This window comes from Trachemys scripta, chromosome 3, assembly GCF_013100865.1.
Source record: "Trachemys scripta elegans isolate TJP31775 chromosome 3, CAS_Tse_1.0, whole genome shotgun sequence".
NCBI lineage: Eukaryota > Metazoa > Chordata > Testudines > Emydidae > Trachemys > Trachemys scripta.
The window spans coordinates 28601937-28628508 of NC_048300.1; the positions used below are offsets into that span (position 1 = coordinate 28601937).

Genomic DNA, 26572 nt, shown 5'->3' on the forward strand with positions numbered 1-26572 from the left:
ATTACGACTAGCACCTTAATGTAAATCTCAAGAGTGGTCCAAAAAACAAGAAGTGGCATACCCAGAGCAATATTAAGGTATACTGGCAGAGCAGCATGTAGGAAAGAGATGTGGATAGAGGATTTTAGTATCTTGTATGTATTATATTGGACTCCTGTGTCAACACAGATTGCAAGAATCTGCATCCCCAGACTTGCAGTTCTAAAGAAGAAAAGAATTTTGAGAGAGGGGAATTTCTATAGCAGTCCTACTGTCATCCTATGACAGCTCAGAAGACTAATCAATGCTCACGTTAGTAGCAAAAAGAGTAACTGGGTAAATGATCCCATCATCATATAACTATAATCACACACACACACAAAACTATGTTAAAAGAACATTATTAAGATTGCAAAGTCAAGCAGTCAAAAATAGGAAATGTCATAATTCAGGTTACTTGTGTAGCCTCAGTTCAGATCCTTTGAGTGTATGCATTATGATAAAGTCGTTGGTTACATGATCACATACTATTTTTTCTACAGGGATCACTGCCTCTTTCAATGCACAGGATGGACCGGCTCCAGAGATGAATCAGGGGTGCATAGTGAAGGAGACTTTGTCTATAGGCTCCTGCTTCATTTGTTGCAGGAGTCAGATGGATGGTGCTAACTTAATAAGCAGCTATTCAATATTTTATTTCCTCCTTCACTACACAACCCTAATTCCTCCTCAGAGCAGCTCGATCCTGTGCATTGAATTGCACAGGGTTCCTGTGGAAAAATAGCATATGATTATGTAATTAAAGACCATCATAATGCATACACATGGGGGTGGGGGTTAAGGTTGCATAGACAACCGTAGTTCTGATATTTTCTAACTTTTGACTGCTTGACTTTTCAACCTTAATAATGGTGTTTTAATATAGTTTTTTTGGTGTGTAATTCCCTAGGCTCTTAAAAGAGCAAACAGAAAAAAACAGAAATTCCATCTTGTGACTTCATATTGACTCCCACATGGTTCATATGCAGAGCTGAAACCTTTAGATCTACTTCCCAGGTCTCTGCCATTTGAGCTAATGATAGCAGTAGTATGTTTTCATTCTCCATGTGGACTAGCACTAAATACTGATTAGACACATACTTTGCCAGTTGGTTTCACAGATATTTGCTGACAGCAGAGGAATGGTTCCATTTCAGGCTCTGGAGTGGAGTGCTGTAGTGGGCACAGATTCTTCAATCCATTTCCCACAAACATGATCCCTTCTGATCATCCCCTCCAACCTGTCCTTGTTACAGTCTCATCTCTGCCCCATCCCTGGCTTCTCATCCCAGTCCCATTCTCTTCCCCTATCTCAGTCTCTCCTCCCCAGGCTTCTCATCCCAGTCCCAGCAAGTTCCAGTCTCACTCGGCCAGACTCTCATCCCAGCCTCCCCCTACTGGCAGTCCCAGTCTCCTCATCCAGCGAATCCCAGACTGCCACCCTACCCCAACTCCCTGTCCCAGTTTCTGCCATCCTCTCAGTCTCCTTGTCTCATTCTACTCCCCTCCCTTCCCTGCATGTCCTGCTCATATCTCCTCTCCATTTAATCAGGCAGCGTCCTCCTCCACACTATGTGTGTTAGGTGGGAATTGGGAGATGAGGAAGGGTCATTAAGAGCATAGCTCTTAGTTGAGGTGCCAGAGGTACAATTGCAGGGCAAGTCCTGCTTAGCCCCAGGTTGGGGCATCCCCAGAGCGTATAGAATCTTTGGAAATTTAGCCTCTAAGTTTGAGGAAATCAGAACTGAGGATGTATGAAAGGCTTATAACTTCACCATATTGGAGCAGGCTTTCACAGGTATGACAAAAGGCACATCGCTGATGCAATGGTCACCTACCAACCCCACCATATTTTAAGTGCCTGATCCAAATCATGGGAGAGCTAGAGCTTTTCAAAGAAAAGATCACCAGAAATTATTTTTGACCATGGCAAGACAATATATTTTCCCTTAGTCTTATTCTTGGAAATGGCTTTATTTTAGCTAAAATACATAAATAAAAAAAATCAGTCTGAGGTAGCTACCAAGCTCACCAAATTTAGGCCAAGCAGTTAAAGTTTGGCAAAGTTATAAGCAACTGAAAACAAGGAAAGAGTCCAGCAACTGTATTTACAGGTGGAGCTATCATCCCTGCCTACAATTCTACATATAGCCCAATCCTGAAACTGCATCAAGTTGCCTTGAATTCAAGCTGCGATGTTTTATTGATTTGTATCTAAGCCACTCTAGAAGCATATCTGACCATAACTATGGGCAAAACCCTGATTTGTTAAGCAATGTAACTTTGATTCTATACTATATCAAAAAATTAAATTATCACGTGTACAGTAGTCTTGTAACATAGATATGTTTCTTTCATTTTTAAAAGTCAGTCTTTTGTTAGAGACGATTCATAGTAAGACAGAAGGATTTTTTGTATATCCTTAACGAAAATCTGAACTTAATTTATTCATGTTTCAGGAACAAAGTTTCTCTATTCATACAGGCTGCGAATGTCAAGTTTCTATTCAGAAGACATTGCATGGTGAAAATCTAAACCATTGAAAATAGGGATTTTAATGGTAGTGTTGACACAGTGTTAGGTATACCATCACAGATACAACTCTTTGATGTACTATTTCCTTATGGTAACAGACAGCATTGAAGCTGCCCTGTAATTTGGCACCTCAATGCTTCAATATTAATGTAATGTGACAATGCTATTATTTTTGCTATTTTCCAGGCCATAATAGTGTTGTTTGTTTCCACAAATATGACATTATGCTCACTATTGTAGTTACACTTATGGACTGTGGTAGTGAAAACAGATGTAAACTCATAGAAAGACTCTTGTACAATACAGCAAAGCATTTGATTTGGGTTTTTAGTTTTTGCTGTTGTTGCCAGAGTCATTTTCAGCCTACTCTTATGAAAAATCCGAGTGCCCTGGGAGGACAGTTTTCACTCCACAACCTGCAGTTACTAATACTTAGGATATTTGTGATGTTTTTTCTCAGAGGAGCCAGGATGCCAACCATTTGTAAGAATAGTCATTAACTGTCCTTTTTGCACAGTATTCTATGTAATCCTATTTTGTGGGAACATTTTCTAGTGGCCTGCTTTGCACTTAACAATATAACATTTCCAACATACCACATCTACAAAGCATTGCTGCCCTGCATCTCCAAGTGTCATATCATAGCAGAAGTAGTGATAACCTCCTCCTCATCTTGTGTCAAGACATCCCTACATTGTTTCTCTTTCAGTAAATAAAAAACAGCACCACGTAGCATGTCCCTACTTGTGCCATCATGCGCATTAATGGTCCGCATCTGCCGTATATCTGTTACATTGGATGCACTTAAAGAGTTTCTACTGGACTGAACATTTTTACAGATTCTAGTGATATTCCTGAATATGGTCCTCTATGCTGTAAACTGAGACATGCTGGCATGAATCAGTTTTCGCAGAGGATATTAGCTTAACTCTTCCAGGAAGTACCATACATTCCCTGGGTGGGATCACTAGAATCTTTTCCTCCCCATTTACAGATACATATAGGACATACTCAGTTTGTCAGAGAAGGAGACTGCTTCATGCTTTGCTTATTTTGAGCTGAATTTTGATATCCTTAACTTATGCTAAATAGCACTTTACTTCATAAAAAATCTCTTACATGCATATATATATATATAAAAAATATGGTATTTCTGCATAGCTATCACAACTGTATTTTTCTGTACTACTTTTTCCCATTTTCCATTTCCTCTGAACTTCATGCTGTGGAAATTAAGGACCAGGCAAGATGTATGCAAGTGAAGACTAGAGATGACACGATGTCAAACTTTCATGAATTGAGTTCACATTAGTTGACACTAGTTGAGCAATGGTCTCAAGTTGCAGTGGGGGAGGACTAGGTTGGATATTAGGAAACACTATTTCACTAGGAGGGTGGTGAAGCACTGAAATGGGTTATCTAGGGAGGTGGTGGAATCTCCATCCTTAGAGGTTTTTAAATCCGGCTTGACAAAGCCCTGGCTGGGATGATTTAGTTGGGGTTGGTCCTGCTTTGAGCAGGGGGTTGGACTAGATGACCTCCTGAGGTCTCTATCAACTCTAATCTTCTATGATTCTATGATTCTATAACATACTGAAAATATCAACCTAAAAAGAGCAACATCATTTGTACAAATTTCAAGAAATATATTAACTAAGACTTGCAAGAAAAGTCAGGAAAAGTAGCTAGACAATGTTTTTGTCTTAATCCACTGAAAAATAGTAGGCTTTTACATGCTACACTTATCAAATAACATACTTTATTTTTTTATTTTTTACATTATTTTGATAACTTTTAAAGCGTTACCTACCTTAAAATAACCCAGCTTTTTGTTACTCTAATATGCTACATGCACCATTTTGATATACTAAGCTTTCTGTTTTACTTAGGTTTGTAAATATGAAACAGGCAAATCCAAATTTACAAACTAACAAGTACAGAAATTTTCTTATGTCAGAATACTGGGGCAAATCCTCTGTTCCTGTAGATCGGTGTAGTTCTGTTGGCTTCAATAGAGCAATGCTAAAATACACCAGCTGAAGACTGCACTTATTATGTTTTAAAGTGCACTTTATTCTTCAGCAACAAAAAGCTGTTATTACTAAAATCGTATGAGACAATTCTGCTGTCCATAATGGATCCAATTTTTTCTTGATATCAGTGTAAGCTCAGCTCAGTTAAACACCACTGAATTTTACCCAGTGTTTTGAGATCTGTGACAATATCAATGTCAATAAGACACCCAGGAAAGTATACATGGCATCCAAATTAGCATAAAAATAAACTGTCTTTAGTAGTACAAGAACCCCACCCATTTTACCTGCACTGCAGGCCTCTGAAATTTGGAATTGTGTGTCTGAAGGCCTAAAGGTAGACTCTCTCCTAAATACTTTGAATCACCCATTCTGCATTCTATCAGAAAGTGCAGATCTCGATAACTGGTTTTCTTCCACTTTTGTGATGGGAGATCATGAAAAAATGGGTATAGTTGGGGCAACAGTTAAAAATAACAAAAAAACCCAACAATGGGAATCTTATGAGAATCTTTTGCCATAAATTTTCCATATATTTTAATTTCTAATCTCATAAATGCTTGGGACCTACCCTTTGAACCAAACATTGTTAACTCTTTTGAGATAATCACAGTTACTATGCTGGTCTAGAACTAGTCCAATAAAGAAATGAACTTTGTTGTAGACTGGACAGCCAAAATTGCATATAGTAGCCAAAAAATGCGTGACTAGATATCTATATTAACTACCTTTCTACCATATTTGGCAGGATATGGAAACCACACTCTCATTCAAATACATGTACACAACAAGTGAAAATCAAGATGCCAAGTCTGACTGAAATGCCCTTCTTGTAAATATGCAAAGGTTTCCAATAATCAGACATCTCAAATGGGGTAAAGTTTAATCCTCAGTAAGAAATCTCGACAGTTCCAAATAGGCCTTATTCATTGCTGCATTACTGCAATTTCTCACCAAGCTAACTCCAGTGAAATCAAGGGTCTAGACTCGCGTAAAACAAGAGCAGCACACTGGTGAAGCAGGTCCCATATTTATCACAACTTCCATTTGTACTTGAGAACCACATGGTTGGTATAGGATATTGTGATTATTCAGATGAAATTAAAAAAAAAAAAAAAACAACCTAAAACACTTGGAGTGCTTTTTATTTGACAGAGCTTAATGTGTCATCTAAAGAAATCTACAAAGAAAGATAATGAGCCTTGTCAACTGTTTCATAGTAATTACAGCTCTCGTGAGATAAAGTTACAAAATTACAATATAGCTTAAGATAAAATGTGAAAGTTTTTTTTTAATCAGAAAAAACTATTTGTAATGTTTATGAAAGGTTCATTTCAAATAGGTAACCATCAATGCATTAGATATGCAATCAAGTATAAAAAACCCAAATTCTTTCACAATGTTCGATGTAGTATTGTCGTCCCTCATTTATACTGTAATGCTTCATCACGTTCTTCCTACAAGCATCATAGATTTTCTCAAAGTTTTGCCAGTTCAATTAACTATATAATATTAAAATAATACAAATTTCAGACACTTGCTTTAAATACTGCCCTAGGGCTGTAAGGTTTTTAGATGAGCATTCTCTAATATACTTACGGTCATTGCACAATGGTCCACTAAAGGAGGTCATACTGCAGTCACAGCTGAATCCATCCCACTGCTGCAAGCACACTCCTTGGTTTGCACACGAATCCTCTTGGCATGTGGTGCTGGGGCCTGATGAGAACATACAGAAGCAACTAGAATTTTGTATTTCAAAGTAACATGTTTGTCTTTGGATCACATGGTAGTTGCCAACATCGTAAATCTAATGAGCAAAGGGATCTAAAGCAGAATTTATTTAAATATTTCTGTGTTATGTGGAGGCATATAACATTACAAATCTTTTGTTTTGACTCCGAGACTGACAGAACAGAATTCATAAATATAAAGAAAACAAACAGACACAAGAGTTAATCCAAGGGAAGTAGGGATGTTAACACTGTAGCAAGCTATGGTTAATTTCACATCACATCATTAACAGGCTAAACATTTTTTTCCATAAAATTAATTTATTTATTCTTTTTCCTGAAAATGTGTTCCAACCAGCAAAACCAGGTACCATGGAAAATGGGAAATAAAGCTACATGAAACAAGATCAGAAAATTAAAAACACACTAGGAAATGAAGCTACATTGTAATGTACCTGAAATCCCAGAAAGTACATTAAAAAGGAGCTGAGCCTTAAATAAAGAGAAGTTGTGGGGTGGGTTTGCAGGAAGGAATGTTGGCAAGTATTGATTCACATGCTTTAACGATCCCATGCAGGTTCTTTTTAAAACAGAAAATAAATAAATAAACCAGAGTACTAATGAGCTGGCATGCCCAAATGTGACACACATGAAAAACAAAGCTATTCTATTTCTAGAGATTCATAACTAGACCACTGAAAAATAAAAGAACTTTTTAAAAGGTATGATCAAAGCACTAAAGCAATCACTATACAAACATATTAAAGACTGAAAGCCTTTATGCAAAATATGCTGTAAAATGAAGGTTCTTGTATCATGTTTAGGGGTAAAAAGGGAAAATCTGAAACAAAACAACACACTTTATTGCAGGAAATGTACAGAGCATTTATTGTAGAAATCCAGCTGTGCATTCTGGGTTTCAGTCTTTTTTAATACACACAGGGCTATCTACCTTGCAAATCAGCTTTCATCAATGCAACTTTGTCAGCAAAATTAAAAAAAAAAGCAAAATATATTAAATGTTAGTAAGCAATATTGAAATGGCAGCAAACACAGAAAAACATTCAGAGTAAAGTGCATGCTGCTGTTAAAGAGAGAAAGAAATGCCATATAACACAAACAAATTAATGCTAATAGCCATAAATCTCTAGGCAAACCAAAATGAGAAAGCAGTAATTTGCCAGTATTTTACTACAAATATAATGGTTAATTGAGCTGATGACATGTAATGAAGGAAAATTAAAAGTTTTTTTTTTCTTCTTCTTGGATAGATGTGAATGCATTAGCAAAGTGAATGCATGGCTGCATCCTGACTAGTCATTTGTCATGTTCAGATACAGTGACTTCTACAGTCATTAGCACATTATCCCTTCCCATTTTCCTCTCTTTTAGACCTTTCTGTGTGACTGGGAGAATTAAGATAGAAATATACATCATGAACCATATATTGACTTGGATCAACATACACAGATCTCCCACTGACATACACTAATGAAGGAAATAATATGGTCCTAATCCTTATAAAACCCTTTTCAGTAATTTTGGAGACAGAGACATCCACTTAAATCTTTAAATTTTTAAATTAAATCCCAAAGAAACCTCCTAATGTGGAATTTTCTTATCTAATCTTATAAGAATCACTCATTTGTGGGTATTTAACAAGGCCCAAAATCTGTGAGATACTTAATCATGTGCCCAGTTTAAAGCACATCAATGTGACTAGTCACATGCTTCTAGTTAGTCAAGTTTCAGAGTAACAGCCGTGTTAGTCTGTATCCGCAAAAAGAAGAACAGGAGTACTTGTGGCACCTTATGCATCCGAAGAAGTGGGCTGTAGTACACGAAAGCTTATGCTCTAATAAACTAGTTAGTCAAGTGCTTAAGTACCTTGCTGAATTGGGACCCAAAAGATCATCACAAGACTAGGTCTAGCAATAGAGTATACTATCAATCACAGTTTAGTCAAAAGTATTAATTAGCTCTGATATATTTAGCCTGTTTACTAAAATCTGAAATTTTATGCATCAGCTGGTGATCTGCATTCAGAGAAGAAGGGACCTATAGGGCAGCCATTCCACATTCTTAGCAGTTCTAAGTTCAAAAGTTTTTTTTAAACATTTGGGCATTGCATCATTCTTTGTATACATTTGGGTATTATAATGGTTGACAAGTCACTCACATTTTTTTTTAAACCAGAATCTGCTACTTGGACACCTTACAAAAATGAAGTGAAAATATCTGTAGGTGTTTAAATGCTATATATTCAAGCATTTATTTACACTTTAGTTATGCAATGTTAGATCTCATCATCAAATTAAAATTAGAAAAAAGTCATGCGGAATTAAAGTAGAAAAACACAGACACCAAGGCAAAAAAAAATAAAATAAAGTGAATGCTAAAATGCATGGATGTAGAAGGAAATACTTTTTGCAACTTAAGGAACAATTGCCTTAATGAGTTTTTACTATTGCTCATATCATTCTGAGTGTTTATCGCTTTGCAGCTCTTGCATATTATGTATAAATATTTCTCCAACAGAATTTGCTAAGAAACACAGATTGACTACAACCATATGACTGGTTTTAAGTGTAAATAATATTTTAAAAAAATCATACTTCCTGACAGAATAAAGTATGTTTAACTGATGCTAGAAATTGTTAATAAATATTACCATTGGGTTCATAATTTTATGTATATATTATAGATCTATTTTTATTTATCTAAGCTACTTAGTAAGATGCTATCATATGCAGCTTTGAGTACTTGTGGTATAAATATAATTTTGTTTCATCTTTGTTGCAGACTTTTTAAAAATTGATTGGATTTATTTCTTTGCATGGGTAATTAATTTTATATCTGTAAAGTAAGGACATGGATTGGTTTGGGAGTTACACATTTAACACAAAAGGCTCATATTACCTAGTGGTACGTCTTAATGTCTTGTGGTACATCAAAAAGGTAACTCAAAAGTTATCTTATGTTACCAATGTCCATCACCATGTGTGCTGAGGAAAATATTAAACTTTTCTATGGGAGGCCCTGATCCCACTTCAACTGAAGTCTATGGAAAAAATATTGAATTCAATCGAGCAAGATCCGGCCTTAATGACGAAACCATAAAAGTGACTGTTATGAGCTTTCGGTTAATTATTCACAGGTCTATTTAGCAATGTTTTTATAGTTCTAGCTTTGTTGTTTCTTGTCATTGAAGATTTGTCAACAAAGAGGTACCCACAAAGTTTAACTATTATTCAAGAACCAAAACTACATGGAGTTCAGGCATTTGTTTTGGCGGCAACCCTGAATTCCTATGAACATTAAAATCTTGCCTTGTCCCACCTGCCTACCTGCGAAAAGTATCACAAACCAGGCCATGATCCTGCAAACACTTATGCACATGTGTTACATTAAACACATACGTAATTCCACAGAAATCAATAGGATTTCTCATGATAGTAAAGTTAAGCATATACATATAAGTGTTTTCAGGACAATAGCCTAATAAATAGAAGCCCTGATCCTGCAGTTGATAGCGCAACTGGGTCTCTGAACAGACATAGGAGTCTATTACATGCTATCAATTGTAGGATGGGGACCTAAGTGAGCATGTACAATGCTAATGCTCACAATTTGGTCAAAAGTCTCATGATATTTGGCATTTTTCTTAAAGTCCCAACTCATAGAGTCAATTGATTATATCATCATCTTAAAGTAAGTTCCTATCTCTTATGATTAATGGAGAAAATATGGCTCAGAAACCAGAAGGCAAGTACAAATATTATGATTTTTAAGCCAATCTCATGATTTTGGGGTCCTATCTCATGATCTTTGAATTCCTAGGCTTGGCAATATTGCAGTCTTCTCACATAGGGGAGAACTTTAAGAAGCTGACTGATCAAACACAAGCAGCCAGTCTTCCTCAAAAGGAAAACAGATCATCTAAAAATTAGAGCTGTCAAATTATTTAAAAAATTAAAAATTATTAAATGTGAGATTAAAAAAAAATCACCATTAATTGTGAGATTAAAAAAAATCACAATTAATCGCAGTTTTAATCGTACTATTAAACAATAATAGAATACCATTTATTTAAATATTTGTATATGCTTTCTACATTTTCAAATATATTGATTTTATTTACAACACAGAATACAAAGTGTACAGAGCTCACTTTATATTATTTTATTACAAATATTTGTACTGTAAAAAAGATAAACAAAAGAAATAGTATTTTTCAATTCTCCTCATATAAGAGTTGTAGTGCAATCTCTTTATCATGAAAATGCAACTTAAAGTGTAGATTTTTTTTTTAATAAAACTGCACTCAAAAATAAAACAAGTTCATTCAGTCCTACTACTTGTTCAGCCAATCTCTAAGACAAACAAGTTTGTTTACATTTTCGGGAGATAATGCTGCCTGCTTCTCATTTACAATGTCACCTGAAAGTGAGAACAGGCAATCGCATGGCACTTTTTTAGCTGGGGTTGCAAGGTAGTTACGTGACAGATATGCTAAACATTCCTATGTCCCTTCATGCTTCGGCCACTATTTCAGAGGACATGCTTCCATGCTGATGACAGTTCTGTTCGACAATGATTCAAAGCAGTGCGGACCGACGCATGTCCATTTTCATCATCTGAGTCAGATGCCACCAACAGAAGGTTGATTTTCTTTTTTGGTGGTTCGGGTTCTGTAATTTGCGAATCGGAGTCTTGCTCTTTTAAGACTTCTGACAGCATATTCGACACCTCATCCCTCTCAGATTTTGGAATGCACTTCAGATTCTTAAACCTTGTGTTGAGTGCTGTAGCTATCTTTAGAAATCTCACATTGGTACCTTCTTTATGTTTTGTCAAATCTGCAGTGAAAGTGTTCTTAAATTGAACAACATGTTCTGGGTAATCATCCGAGACTGCCATAATACAAAATATATGGCAGAATGTGAGTAAAACCACAGAGCCAGAGACATACAATTCTCCCAGGAATTCAGTCACAAATGTAATTAACGCTTTATTTTTTAAACGAGCATCTTCAGCATGGAAGCACATCCTCTAGAACAGTGGCTGAAGCATGAAGGGGCATGCAAATGCTTAGCATATCTGGCAGGAAAATACATTGCAAAATGAGCTACAAAAGCACCATGCAAATGCCTGTTCTCCCTTCCAGGTGACAAGGTAAATAATAATCAGGCAGCATTTACAGGAGATAATGCATGTTTATCTCAGTGATTGGCTGAATAAGAAGTAGGACTGAGTGGACTTGTAGGTGCTAAAGTTTTACAGTTTTGTTTTTGAGTGCAGTTATGTAACAAAAAAATTTAAATTTGTAAGTTCCACTTTCATGATAAAGAGATTGTGGTACAGTACTTATATAAGGTTAATTGAAAATTACTGTTTCTTTTGTTTATCTTTTTTACAGTCCAAATATTCATATTAAAAATAATAATATAAAGTGAGCACTTTGTATTCTGTGTTGTAATTGAAATCAATATATTTGAAAACGTAAAAAACATCCAAAATATTTATAATAAATTTCATTTGGTAGTCTATTATTGTTTAACAGTGAGATTAACACTATTATTAATCACAATCAATTTTTTAAATTTAGTTAATTTGTTTTGAGTTAATCACTTGAGTTAACTGCAGTTAATTGACAGCCCTATTACAAATGCTATTGACACTACATGTTTAGACTGGACTATATTTTATTATCTAGGTATGGATAAGAGCTCACTATTAATACTTATGCACAGGTAAGTAAACATAGGCTACTGCTGTCTGATTATCTCTCATTTTATATGACAATAAACTAGGTTAAATAATCAGTGGTGTTTTCATTATTCTGAAGACTTCTTTATTGAGGGTTCATCTCTTTTATACAGTCTAAGTACATAAACAGGTACTTAGGGTTATTTTAGTTTAAGAATGAGTGTGAAGGAATGGTAGGCATGTCAGTCCCAAGCTATTAGAGAGACAAGGTGGGGGAGGTAATATGTTTTATTGGACCATCTTCTGTTGGTGATAGAGACAAGCTTTTGAGACACATACAGCTCTTCTTTCCTTTCCCAGACCTGTAGAAGACCAGTGTGGCTCAAAAGCTTGTCTCTATCACCAACAGAAGATGGTCCAATAAAACATATTACCTCCCCCACCTTGTCTCTCTAATAGCTTGGGACTGACATGCCTACCATTCCTTCACACTCATTCTTAAACTAAAATAACCCTAAGTACCTGTTTATGTACTTAGACTGTATAAAAGAGATGAACCCTCAATAAAGAAGTCTTCAGAATAATGAAAACACCACTGATTATTTAACCTAGTTTATTGTCATATAAAATGAGAGATAATCAGACAGCAGTAGCCTATGTTTACTTACCTGTGCATAAGTATTAATAGTGAGCTCTTATCCATACCTAGATAATAAAATATAGTCCAGTCTAANTGTTTTATTGGACCATCTTCTGTTGGTGATAGAGACAAGCTTTTGAGACACATACAGCTCTTCTTTCCTTTCCCAGACCTGTAGAAGACCAGTGTGGCTCAAAAGCTTGTCTCTATCACCAACAGAAGATGGTCCAATAAAACATATTACCTCCCCCACCTTGTCTCTGTGAAGGAATGAAACAGATGGTAACCAAGGTAATCAATGAGCATTTAGCTGTCTATATGGTGACTCTAGCAAAATCATATTTAAGGATTTTATTTTCTTACATTCTTTTTCTTATTTTTATTCCTTTCAAATATATTTTTGGCATGCTGCATTATTTCTAGTACATATTAAATTAAAATTAATATGTATTTTATTCATGGGCTTTTCTGTGGTGCTTATCACTGTCTTTACTGCATCCATCACACACGTACTAACACTGTTGCCAACTCTCTCAACATTACAAGGAGTCTCCTGATTTTAAACTACTCATGATGCTATTAATGGCCCAATCTTACTAGCTTGCTTTTGTCTGGATCTAAAGCCCTTTGTAATCTATGAAGAGACTCTCATTGACTTTAATGAGCTTTGGATCAAGCCCATTAACCAAAACCATTGCTGAAGGTAAAATTGACTTCCTGCTGATTCCTATGGGAACTCTCCATGAGGAAACAGCATAGGATGGCCCTTTAAGGGAGGTGGGCTTAGCCCCACCCATGACTAATTAAGCTGCTTCTCAGGGGACGGGTTTGAGAGCAGGCATCTGATAGCCTGCAGGTAACCTGGTCCTCAGATAAAAGACCAGCAAGCATCACAGTTAGGGAGAAAACTGAGGGGAGTAAGTAGGAGGCCAAGGACTAGGGGAAAGGACGTGGAAGGGGGCTTTCCACACCAGCTTGGTGGGTGAAGGGGGGCTCAATTCACAAGAACTTTTAAGCATCTAGAAAATCACTGGGATTCACAAAGCCTGAGTGCAGAGCCCCTGCTCTCTATACAACAAACAGGGAAAGATAGTTGCCTTCAAATGGGATTCCCAAAAGCCAGCATGCTAGGAAGCTCCTCATCTAAGAGAGCTAATGGGAGATGCCAAACTGTGGGGTGTGTGCTAAGCCTCACCCATCTCTCATAGATAGGTGCTTAAGTCCAGGCTGCAGGCAGGTGTTTCCCTCTACTGGGGAGTCTCAGCTGCAAACCCTCTCTGAGAGCTAGGCACGTATACTATTTTAGCAAGCAGCCAGAAGAAGAACCTCCCAGATAACTTTGAGGCTAGTGGATAGGATACACACCCGGTACACTCCTTCTCCATCTGAGTGGGAAAAGGCATTTGAACTGAGTTCTACCATCTCTCAGGTGAGTGCCCCAACAGCTGGGCTAAGGGATAATTTGTTGTGGAAAGGGGGACTCTCTCATTCTCTCCTGTTGAAGCTGTTCCACTTTGTATCAATAATTTTAAAAGGTCATCAGAGCAGGGGAATTAGATCCTGGATCTCCCAGGGGAGTGCTCTAACCACCGTCATACAGAGTCATTCTCATGCTTGTTTTCTCTCTCTTTCTGACCCAATGTTGAAGCTATGTCAGTGTGGATAAATAATGAGAGACTCACTCAGCCAGAGAGAGAAAGAATGAATTAAGCTTAAGCAATTAATGAAAAAAAACAACAACATTTTCTTGATCTGAAATTCATTGAGAGAATATTAACACGGAACACCACGATGCCATTTTTGTAGTTGCTTTTCAAAGCAGAATGGTACTTTAGTGAAAGTAATGTACTGGAAGACAGTTGCTAAATTCAGAATGATGTGAATAAAGTGTATGTAGGGATATTGAATTGATTTAAACTAATATCTAAAAATGAAAACTATATGGAATGAGGCTACTGCAGGAATTAGAGACAGATCCAAGCCAAACCCTTAAACATGAACACACTAGTATTATAGACTCTGAAATCAAGATCCACATTTTATAGCTGGAGCCCATCTGCATTCATAACCAAAACTGTAATCATCCAGGGCAAAGTCCTTGTTTTCATATTCAAACAAATCTTTTGGGGCCTAATTCTGTCCTAACTTGCATCCCACACTATTCCACTGGAGCCAGTAAAGCCATACAGCGTGCGAGACAGAGCACAGTATTAACTTCAATGGATAGGAAGATTTACAACCAAAAAAAAGCATAATCTAAGCAGGTAGCATAATACAGGGCAGACTTGGGGAGACTGCTTATATATTAGTTAATGTCTAAGTACCCCTCAGACAGAGACAAACACCTACAAGATCTTTATCAAGCATTCGTAAAACTACAATACCCACCTGGGGAAGTGAGGAAACAGCTTGACAGAGCAAGACGGGTACCCAGAAATCACCTACTACAGGACAGGCCCAACAAGGACAAAAACAGAACACCACTGGCCACCACATACAGCCCCCAGCTAAAACCTCTCCAGCGCATTATCCACGATCTACAACCTATCCTGGAAAATGATCCCTCACTCTCACAGACCTTGGGAGGCAGGCCAGTCCTCGCTTACAGACAACCCCACAACCTGAAGCAAATACTCACCAGCAACTATACACCACACCCCAGAAACACCAACCCAGGAACCAATCCCTGTAGCAAACCTCGTTGCTTACTCTGTCCCCATATCTACTCTGGCGACACCATCAGAGGACCCAACCACATCAGCCACACCATCAAGGGCTCATTCACCTGCACATCTACTAATGTTAGATATGCCATCATGTGCCAGCAATGCCCCTCTGCCATGTACATTGGCCAAACCAGACAGTCCCTCCGCAAAAGAATAAATGGACACAAATCGGACATCAGGAATGGTAACATACATAAGCCAGTAAGTGAACACTTCAATCTCCCTGGTCATTCTATTACAGATTTAAAAGTCACTATCATTGAACAAAAAAACTTCAGAAACAGACTTCAAAGAGAAACAGCAGAACTAAAATTCATTTGCAAATTTATCACCATTAATCTGGGCTTGAATAGGGACTGGGAATGGCTGGCTCATTACAGAAGCAGCTTTTCCTCTCCTGGAATTGACACCTCCTCATCTATTATTGGGAGTGGACTACATCCACACTGATTGAATTGGCCCTGTCAACACTGGTTCTCCACTTGCGAAGTAACTCCCTGCTCTCCATGTGTCAGTATATAATGCCTGCATCTGTAACTTTCACTCTATGCATCCGAAGAAGTGAGGTTTTTACCCACGAAAGCTTATGCCCAAATAAATCTGTCTTTAAGGTGCCACCAGACTCCTTGTTGTTTAAGTACTATATAGAAACTAATTGTTACTGTTACCATGATTAAATAAAATATGACACAAACAAACAAAAGACTTGAAAACCAGCTTGTCACTAAAGACGAGCAGAATCTACAGATTCTATTCAAGAGGTAAATTAATGTTCTCAGGTTAGTTTGTGCTTTGTTGAGTAGGTATACATTTCTCCCTCGGGGGCATTTACCCTCATTAATAGTGTACACAAGTTATACTCCAACCGAGGCACAATGCTAATCACACAGATAAAATATAAACTCATCATATAGAGAGTACAAATAAACAGGACTCAGCAGGATGGGTCTAACACTTGCACAACGAGATATAAGAATATCTGCTTTATATTGGAAATACTTATGATGAAACTACTATGATGTTCAGTACCTTCACATCCTCTTTCTATTTGTCCGTTGCAAAACAGGGCATCCGAGATCAGATCAGGCAGACGTCCATTTAAGTCAACTGATGCAAGGCAACCTTGAAATCCCTCCTTTGCATGCACTAGTTTTGGTAAGGATTTATACATTTCTTTCGCCACTCCTCCAATATACAAATCACCTGTTAAACAGAAGTAAACATTAGTCATAGAAAAGAGAGCTAGAAGGTCTTTTGGTTTGCTTAAATATCTCATTCTAAATGACATATTTTGTGGGGAGACACCATCACTATGGTGTTCTGAGTGAGAGCTTTGGGATGCTTGAACTTGCTCCAACTTTGGTCCAAAATAGCCTGATTTTGGTGATTTTCCAAGTATGTTGCAAAAGACACATGTATGACTGGGGAGTTTGGAGAGTGCGGAAGGTATGCTTTCAACAATAATGAAGGGGTGGAAAGGAGCTTTTTTGTAGGAGGCTGACTTCCAGAATTCCCAATTGAATAATTTTAATGCTGTGGGGTTTTTACTTTATTTCTTTTCCAGTACCAGTTATGTTTTAAGGGTTCCTAGAGTCTTTTATAGCCATCTTTTAAAATCAAAATAAAGAAAACAAGCATACATTGCTGGTCTGATGTTACCTTAATGTTAATAGATTTTTAGACTTTCTGATATCTCAATGAAAGATATAACAGGATGCAATATTTGTCTGTTTCAAGTGGATACAAGTACAATATCACCATATTATACGATTATTATGTATTCTGTGACATAGGATAAGTAGAATAAGACAGGTCCTTGGTCCCAACAAGCTTATACCCCAATACCACTCTCTGTTTTATAATTAGTTAATAAAACTCTTAGGCTCTTACATGACCTCATCACCATAGTATCTGAGCATCTCACAATGTTTAATGTATTTATCCTCATAACACCCCTGTGAGGTAGGGAAGTGCCCATTTTACAGATGAGGAACATAGGCCCAGATCCTCAGAAGTATTTAGGCTCCTAACTACAATTAATTTCAATGGGACTTAGAAGCCTAAATACCTTTGAGGATCTGTCCTAATGTCACACAGGAAGTCTTTGATAGAACATGGAACTGAACTTGGGTCTCCAGAATCCTAGGTTAGTACCTTAACTAACTACTGTACAATACTTCTGTGACGCTCTATACCTCGGGGGAGCGCCCTGTAACCCACACATTCCTCATATATATATTTGTTGTGATATTGCATATAAAGCTTGCCATGTGAGGTATCAGAGGAAAGATTATGATCAGCTGAAACCCATTGTTCCATCTAAATATGTATATCATTAATGCATATAAAATTATAAGAATTGTGTTGTATGGTTTTCACTAAAAAACACTGTGGGTTTGGGAAGCACCCACATACCAGCTCTCCAGAGACAACAACAAACGAATTAACCAATGCCAGGGGTGGTGAACAGACATCACCAGACACTGTCCAGCAAAGTAGTTGCAATTCAATGACTCACTCACAAGAGACACACCGAGGGTATTTCTTCACCTTGGACTCAGTAAAGCCAGACATGCCTGGACTTGTGTTCTCCAAGCACATGGACTAATAGTATAAAAAAGAACACAGTGGCCCCATGAGGTCCTTTTCTCCTCCCCCCCCCCCACTTAAGCTGCAAGCAACAAGAATGCTCAGAAGACTGAAGAGTCCAACACTAGAGACTGGCCAGGTTTCAAGAATGAAACCTGTGTATTATGAACTGTAACATCCACTGAAGTGAGAAAACTGCTTGATCTAAATACTAAATGCCTAGTGTCTTACAGGTTTAGGATTTAGATTGTGCACTTATTTTGGTTTTTTTTTTTTTTGGTAACTATCTCTGGCTTTTTGCCTATCACTTATAATCACTTAAAATCTATCTTTTGTAATCAATAAACTTGTTTATCTTTACCAGTGAGTTAAAAAAAATATGGATTGGATGAATGGATAATAAGGTGGATAGAAAGCTGGCTGGATTGTCGGGCTCAATGGGTAGTGATCAATGGCTCAATGTCTAGTTGGCAGCCAGTATCAAGCGGCTTGCCCCAGATGTCGGTCCTGGGGCTGGTTTTGTTCAACATCTTTATTAATGATCTGGATGATGGGATGAATTGCATCTTCAGCAAATTCGCAGATGACACTAAACTGGGGAGAGAGGTAGATATGTTGGAGGGTAAGAATAGGGTCCAGAGTGACCTAGACAAATTGGAGGATTGCACCAAAAGAAATCTGATGAGGTTCAACAAGGACAAGTGCAGAGTCCTGCACTTAGAAAGGAAGAATCCTATGCATCGCTACAGGCTGGGCACTGACTAGCTAAGCAGCAGTTCTGCAGAAAAGGACCTGGGGATTACAGTGGACAAGAAGCTGGATATGAGTCAGCAGTGTGCCCTCATTGCCAAGAAGGCCAATAGCATATTGGGCTGTATTAGTAGGAGCACTGACAGCAGTTCGAGGGAAGTGATTATTCCCTTCTATTCGGCACTAGTGAGGCCACACCTGGAGTATTGTGTCCAGTTTTGGTCCCCACACCACAGAAGGGATGTGGACAAATTGGAGAGAGTTCAAAGGAGGGCAACAAAAATGATTAGGGAGCTGGGGCACATGACTTACAAGGAGAGGCTGAGGGAACTGGGGTTATTTAGTGTGGAGAAGAGAAGAGTGAGGGGGATTTCATAGCAGCCTTCAACTACCCGAAGGGGGATTCCAAAGAGTATGGAGCCAGGCTCTTCTCAGTGGTGGCAGATGACAGAACAAGAAGCAATAGTCTCAAGTTGCAGTGCAGGAGGTCTAGGTTGGATATTAGGAAACACTATTTCACTCGGAGGGTGGTGAAGCACTGGAATGTGTTACCTAGGGAGGTGGTGGAATCTCCATCCTTAGAGGTTTTTTAGGCCCGGCTTGACAAAGCCTTGGCTGGAATGATTTAGTTGGCATTGGTCCAGCTTTGAGCAGGGGATTGGACTAGATAACCTCCTGAGGTCTCTTCCAACCCTAATATTCTATGATTCTATGAGTTTGCCTGAAAAGCTTGGTAAATCTGCTCAGGTTTAGAAAGGCTGGTGTATATCCATTTTCCATTGATGAAGTGGTGAACCAATTAATAAACTTGCATTGCTCAAGAAAGGATCTTGAGCAGTGCAAGATGGTATATTCCTGGTGTACAAGGCTGGGAGCTGGAGGGATTTGGCTGATGCCTTTCTCTGTGTGATTCATGAGTCACTCTGGGAGCATTCACACTTTAGAATGTACAAGTAGAAGTATGAAGATACAAATGGTTAGCATATCTTGCATGAAAATACCTTGCAATGCTGGCTACAACAGTGCCATGTGATCACCTGTTCTCAGTTTCAGGTGACATTGTAAATAAAAAGCAGGCAGCATTATCTCCCATAAATGTAAATGAACTTGGTTGTCTTAGTGATAGGCTGAACAAGAATTATGACTGAGTGGACTTGTCAACTCTAAAGTTTTACATTATTTTATTTTTTAGTGCAGCTATGTATCAACAAAGTTCTACATTTGTAAGTTGCACTTTCACGATAAAGAGATTGCACTATCGTACTTGTATGAGGTGAATTGAAAAATACTATTTTTGGGGGTTTTTTTACAGTGCAAATATTTATAATAAAAATAATAATATAATGTGAACACTGTACACTTTATATTCTGTGTTGTAATTGAAATCAATATATTTGAAAATATAGAAAAACATCCAAAATGTTTATAAAATTAAATGTCTATTCTATTATGGTTTAAAGTGTGATTAAAACTGTGATTAATCACAACTATTTTTTTAAAAATCTAGTTCATTTGTTTTTTGTTAATCGCTTGAGTTAACTGTAATTAACACAACCCCCCACAAAGATAGAGTCAGAGGCCTCAATTACCTCCTGTATCTGGGCTCCACTTGGCTCAGGGAAAGGGGAGACTTGCTGTGCTGGCCTGGTTCCAGCACCAGTTAATCACAGGAAGGACCATATACCAGTGGAGGTTTGTTGTAGTAGACACATTCTACCAGGATCCTCTTCCTGTCCTGCCATTCTCCTTACAGTGGCGTTCAGGGTAGTATGTCTAGCACAGGAACTGCGCCAACAGGTTTATACCACCAGAGAGTTCCTCTCCACAAGGGAAATACTCCACTACCCAATTATGGCCAAACTTCTGAACATCACAAAGTGCAAAGATCATACTGGAGATTCTGGCCTTAAGTATATAACCAGGTTTGAAAAGGAGCTAGATAATTTATGACTGTTTCAAAACCAACCAACCAAATAACATAACACCATGTGCTAGTGAAAGGTGTTGCGTTTCAGGGACCTTATAAGAATACCACAGTATTATACACACTGAAGTACCCCTGTATTACTAGTGTAAGATATAATGGTTTTGACCACAGCTGGAGGACACTGTAGTGCTTCTTTATATGGGAGTCCTTGAGACTTGAAAACCTATATCCTATACAAAAGGTTCTAGTGAATGCTTCAGCAAAGTGTTTTGTCCCTTACATGGAAGGATGACATATAGGGCTGGGAATAGTTCAGTTTCAATTCCCATTTAAATTTTGGTCTCTGCTGAGACTGACAGCAAGGTAGCCAATTAATGCCAGTAATGGTGATTGTTAGATTGTCTATAGGGAATTGGACTGAGACCAACAATTCATTTCCCAAAGACCACCAAATGTCTTTCAGACACTAACAATTTTAGTCACTATGGACCAGCCTGTCAACCTGAATTGGATATGAATCAGTGAGCTAGAGATTAAGTACTTTGTATCATATTACTACTCCTTTGAGTCATCCAGTCCTATTCACATTAGCAATATCTATAGCAACGTATACTAAGAAAAGAATAATTAAATCTCGTGCTTCAGAACATAAGCTTGTTGCCTGCTAGGGTTCAAGAAGAAATTCTCTACCCATCTCAAATGGCTAGGTGATTTGAAGAGTCGACACTGCTTTCCTCTGGAGCATTAGCTATTGTCAACTCTTGAAGGTAGGGCATCAGATAGAATAGACTAGTGGTCTGATCTGATATAGCAATTCCTACATTCCCACAAATAGGGCATAATTATTTCCTTAGTAGAACTGAAATTGGTACAGTCCATTGCATTGGAAATAAGGCCAATAATTAAAATGATCCTTCTTTTTCTCATGTGAAATACATTGAAAATTAAACCCTAAGAGTTTTTCTGAAGTACTGATCTGTCAATTGTTGTCTGACATAGATATATTTTCTCTGAATTTATTATGGTAGACTTGAAAGTGAGAAGTTTCAGAAAGGTAAAAGAAAGTCAACAAAATACCAGAGCTATAGCACAAAGATTAATTTTATCCTCTTTCATTTCATATTCTTGTCCACTCTACTATAAAACCTACAGAAGTTTACATTGTCCAAGCAGAACCTTACAGTTTCTTTTGAGTCATTAAAATCTTTAGAGATATTGATTCCATATGATGATATCCCAATAATGCCTAGACCTGTTTCTTAAGCAAGGCAGTCTACTGTTACATGAAATCATGTATTCAAGGGCCAATTATGGTGAATAACTATTACAATGCAAGGTCATAGCAGCAGTATAAGAGAAGCTCAGATTACTCCTGTAAATATGTGTTGGAAGTCATCAGCAAGATGCTCCCTCAGTTAACCATAAGACCCACAGAAACATGAATATATGTAGCATGATGTGTACTTTTCTGGTGAAATGGTTTATGGTTTAATTACAGCTTCATAGCCATGATTATTCTTCTAAAAAAATTAGGACCACAGTAGTAGCATACAATGTATTTTGTAAAATATGCCATAGTTAGCATTGTAAAAGATGTAAAGTCATACTTAGCAAACTGCTTACGTTGCTCATTGGTAACTTCCTGCATAAACAGGAACATTGGAAATATGTTTGTGATGACATGAAAAAAAAATCTGTGGCAACCATAGGCAACTCTTTCCAGGCTCCGTAAATATCCTGACTAAGCTGCAAGAGGAGGACAATTTATCAGCTGAAGCAGCAGGTTTCAAATCACTGAACATTATTTCCTATATGCTTGAGAAACTCTCAGAACAGCAGAAAGCTATGCTCAACTACTTAAAGAAGGACAAGACAAACAAACAAAACAAAACAAATAAAAACCAGCTGCTGGAAAGAATCCAGTCCATTGAACTTGATAGCCAGTGATGAGTTCATAAACCAGGCACTACCATAGATACAATTAATTTGAAGAAAAATGTGACATCTCTGTTTTAGCACTAGAATATGAAAGTCTGCAAGCCCCGCAAAAAACAAAATCAAATGCCGAGGTAGTAATATTAGTTAAACTACATTGATGTGAGTTCAAAAAATGATCAAATTAAATTACTTAGCACAAAATACTGAGTGATAACATTACTTCTACACTGTGTTTTTTTTTAATAGCATGCACAGGGCTTCATGGATGAGCCTCAGAAAGCAAGAAGTAGAGCTGATTTAGACATTTTGTGTTGACTTAGGGTGACCAGACAGCAAATGTGAAAAATCAGGACAGGGGGTGGGGGGTAATAGGAGTCTATATAAAGAAAAGACCCAAAAATCGGGACTGTCCCTATAAAATCGGGACATCTGGTCATCCTAGTTGACATTTATTTTATTTATTTGTCATTAAAAATGGAGGAAGAGATATTTTTTTGTGTTCTGACCAGTTGGAGAGTTTGTTTGGAAAATTTTCTTCAAACATTGTTCTGTTTGAAAAATATAAACTTTTTTCCCATTAAAAACCCTTGAAAATAATAATAATAAAGAAAACCAGGATATTTTGCCCAGCTCTAGTTAGAAGGCTACCTATAGTAAAGCAATCTAAAGATGAGAGACCTAGACAAACAGCTTTTGTTGAGAAGTCAGGCTCAAATTCTTATGCAAACAGGCTTCCTCATTGTATTCCGATTATTGCCTGTATATTGTTGTATTGGTAATAATGGAGCTGTTTGGGAATTTTCCAGCTACATATTTTTTTCTGTGGAAAATGCAGTTTCTACTAAATCAAAATTTCCCATTGGATGTAAATTTCAAGTTTGGACCAGCTCTACTTTAAACCATATGCTTGCTATATTTGGAAATATTTATATATTTCTGTTCTATTCTCAAAAGTAAAAAAGGATACAAAATATATATTTAAAAAAAATTTTGACTGAACTTTTTCCAAATGTCAAGACATATTTGGTTAGGCTTCTGCTTTAGGTCTGGATGAGGGCTATGGTTCATCTTTATTTTATCTCAACTTGCTTTACTAGTTCACTTTTCACTATACTAACTAGGAAAAATATTTCTCATCGCTGACAAAATTGATTGAAAATAAAAGTAAAATATTTACTAAGGATAGAGCTGGTAAAAAAAAAAAAGACTGTTTTCAGGAATTTTTCGATTTTTAATTCCCTGATTAGTTTTCATTAAAAAAACATGTGGAAAAAAAATCTCCTCTCAAAAAAACAAAAACTGAAGGCTTTTTTGGTCTTTGGGATTTTGCACCCATCCCCGTCTTTTCTGCTGTCAAAAAGGGAAAGAAAACGGGAAATAAAAATTTCCAGAAATGTGTAATTTTTGGTTTTCTATCGAAGAAACATTTTTTAAAGAAGTTGCTTTTTTTCTTTAGAAAAAAAGGCCATTTGCTGTCAAAAATAGTTGAGATGGGTAATTTTGGACTAGCTCTATGGGTTAGATTTTGACTCAAGATGACATGCTCAGACACGGTCAGAAGGGAAATTTATAACTCCCCTCATGCCCATGTATGGCCACTTGAAGCTTCAGTTTGGGCACAAAAAAATAAGGGGCACTGTATGTTCACTCTCACCCCCGCCCCTCCTCCTTCTCTCCCCAAACACACAAATCTGGAGCAAATGGGTAGGAAAGCTTTTGATACAGTCTCCCACAGTATTCTTGCCAGCAAGTAAAAAAAGAATGGATTGGATGAATGGACTATAAGGTGTATAGAAAGCTGGCTAGATTGTCGGGCTCAATGGGTAGTGATCAACATCGATGTCTAGTTGGCAGCCAGTCGGTCCTGGGGTTGGTTTTGTTCAACATCTTTATTAATGATCTGGATGATGGGATGGATTGCACCCTCAGCAAGTTTAAGGATGACACTAAACTGGGGACAGAGGTAGATATGTTGGAGAGTAGGGATAGGATTCAGAGTGACCTAGACAAATTGCAGGATTTGGCCAAAAGAAACGTGATGAGGTTCAACAAGGACAAGTGCAGAGTCCTGCACTTAAGAAAGAAAAATCCCATGCACTGCTACAGGCTGGGGACCCACTGGCTAAGCAGCAGTTCTACAGAAAAGGACCTGGGGATTACAGTGGATGAGTAGCTCTCTATTAGTCAGCAGTGTGCCCTTGTTACCAAGAAGGCTAAAGGCATATTGGGCTGCATTAGTAGGAGCCTTGCCAGCAGATTGAGGGAAGTGATTATTCCCCTCTATTCGGCACTGGTGAAGCCAGATCTGGAGTATTGCATCTAGTTTTGGGTCCCCCTCTACAGAAAGGATGTGGACAAATTGGAGAGGTCAACAAAAATGATCAGGGGGCTGGGTCACATGACTTACCAGGAGAGGCTGAGGGAACTGGGGTTATTTAGTGTGGAGAAGAGAAGAGTGAGGGGGGATTTGATAGCAGCCTTTAACTACCTGAAGGGGGGTTCCAAAGAGGATGGAGCTCCACTGTTCTCAGTGGTGGCAGATGACAGAACAAGAAGCAATGGTCTCAATTTGCAGTGTGGGAGGTCTAGGTTGGATATTAGGAAATACTATTTCACTGGGAGGGTGGTGAAGCACTGGAAGGGGTTACCTAGGGAGGTGGCGGAATCTCCATCCTTAGAGGTTTTTAAGGCCCAGCTTGACAAAGCCCTGGCTGGGATGATTTAGTTGGGGATAGTCCTTCTTTGAGTAGGGGGGTTGGACTAGATGACCTCCTGATTTCTCTTTGACCCTAATCTTCTATGATTCTATGAAGGAGAAGGGAAAATCTTGCTTCTCCCCTCAATGCACTAGGCCAGGAGAGCTGACATGTCATTATATATGATCCAGGAGTTGTAATTTGTTGATGTTATGCTCTTGTAGTGGCACAATGATGTCTCACTCTCTACTAAAAGTTGTATTATTTGGATATAATCTAGCCCTAAATGTTTGAAAAAAAACATTTTTGTTGTTGTTTTTTGTGACTTGTTTCTTCATGACTTGTTCACATTTTCCACTGAAAAAGAGAGAGCCATTTTCATAGCCTTCTCCCCCCCGCCTTTATTTTCCATGAGGGCTTCAGTTCCACATTTACAAGTGACAATTAGATTCTCTACATAATTCAATCCACCAGAAAATGAAAACAAGGCAGAATCTCAGAGTGTTGATAAGGAGAAATCAAGAATATGCAGTAAACACCATTGGGGGTTACAGGATGAGTAAGTCAGAGGAGAAATTAGCCCTGTATCTACCGGAAGAGATTAGCGGGATCAGCAGAGCATGCTCCAAACTCTCTTACACCTACTTTTCTCTTATTTACAATGAATTGTAAACTCTACGCAAGACATTCATGCTAAATATCTCTGTCTACATATGATCACCCATTATGGGCCTTCCTCCTGCATGCTCTCCATACACATAACTCCCATGGACTTCAATGGGAGTTACATGATCTGAGCACTTGGAGGAACAGGCTCTAAATTTGTGTTTATTTGTCTGCACATTGTCTATGTGAACTACTGCCCTCAATGGAGGGAATGACAGATCTGTTCAATGGTAAGAGATCTGGACACCTTCTACTGGCTGCAGCCTACCCAAAGTAAACCCTATTACTACTACAAATGTTAGAGTCCTTCATTGGTTGCCTATAATTAACCAACTTCATTTCCATTTATTTTCTTTCTTTCTATTTTTAACATCTGGAAAACACACACATTCACAAAAGAGATACATTATTTATTAAGTTACAAAGTTAACCACCATAATTTTCCTGGAGCAAAAGGTTTCTTTCTTTTTTTTTCAGAATTTGTTTTCCTCCTAGAGTTATTTTGATTTTTTGCACCTGTACTTCTGTACTGTCTTCAAATTCATCTTGACATTTTTAATTAAAAAAAAAGAATTCAAACTAACATACTTGGAAAGGACAAATAAGGACAGA

The 26572-nt window shown here is 37.7% G+C and overlaps 1 protein-coding gene across 23 annotated transcripts in view; it reads right to left on the reverse strand.

Annotated features, from left to right (window-relative positions):
* The window catches only part of NRXN1 (neurexin 1), a 1212452-nt gene that overhangs the window by 555780 nt on the left and 630100 nt on the right, over nt 1-26572 (reverse strand). For all 23 annotated transcript variants that reach the window (XM_034764365.1, XM_034764364.1, XM_034764372.1 and 20 more), the window contains 2 exons: nt 16424-16597; nt 6186-6305 (listed from right to left, as the gene is read on the reverse strand). In XM_034764365.1, coding sequence (XP_034620256.1) covers nt 6186-6305; nt 16424-16597 — 294 coding nt within the window. The remainder of the gene's footprint in view (nt 1-6185; nt 6306-16423; nt 16598-26572) is intronic.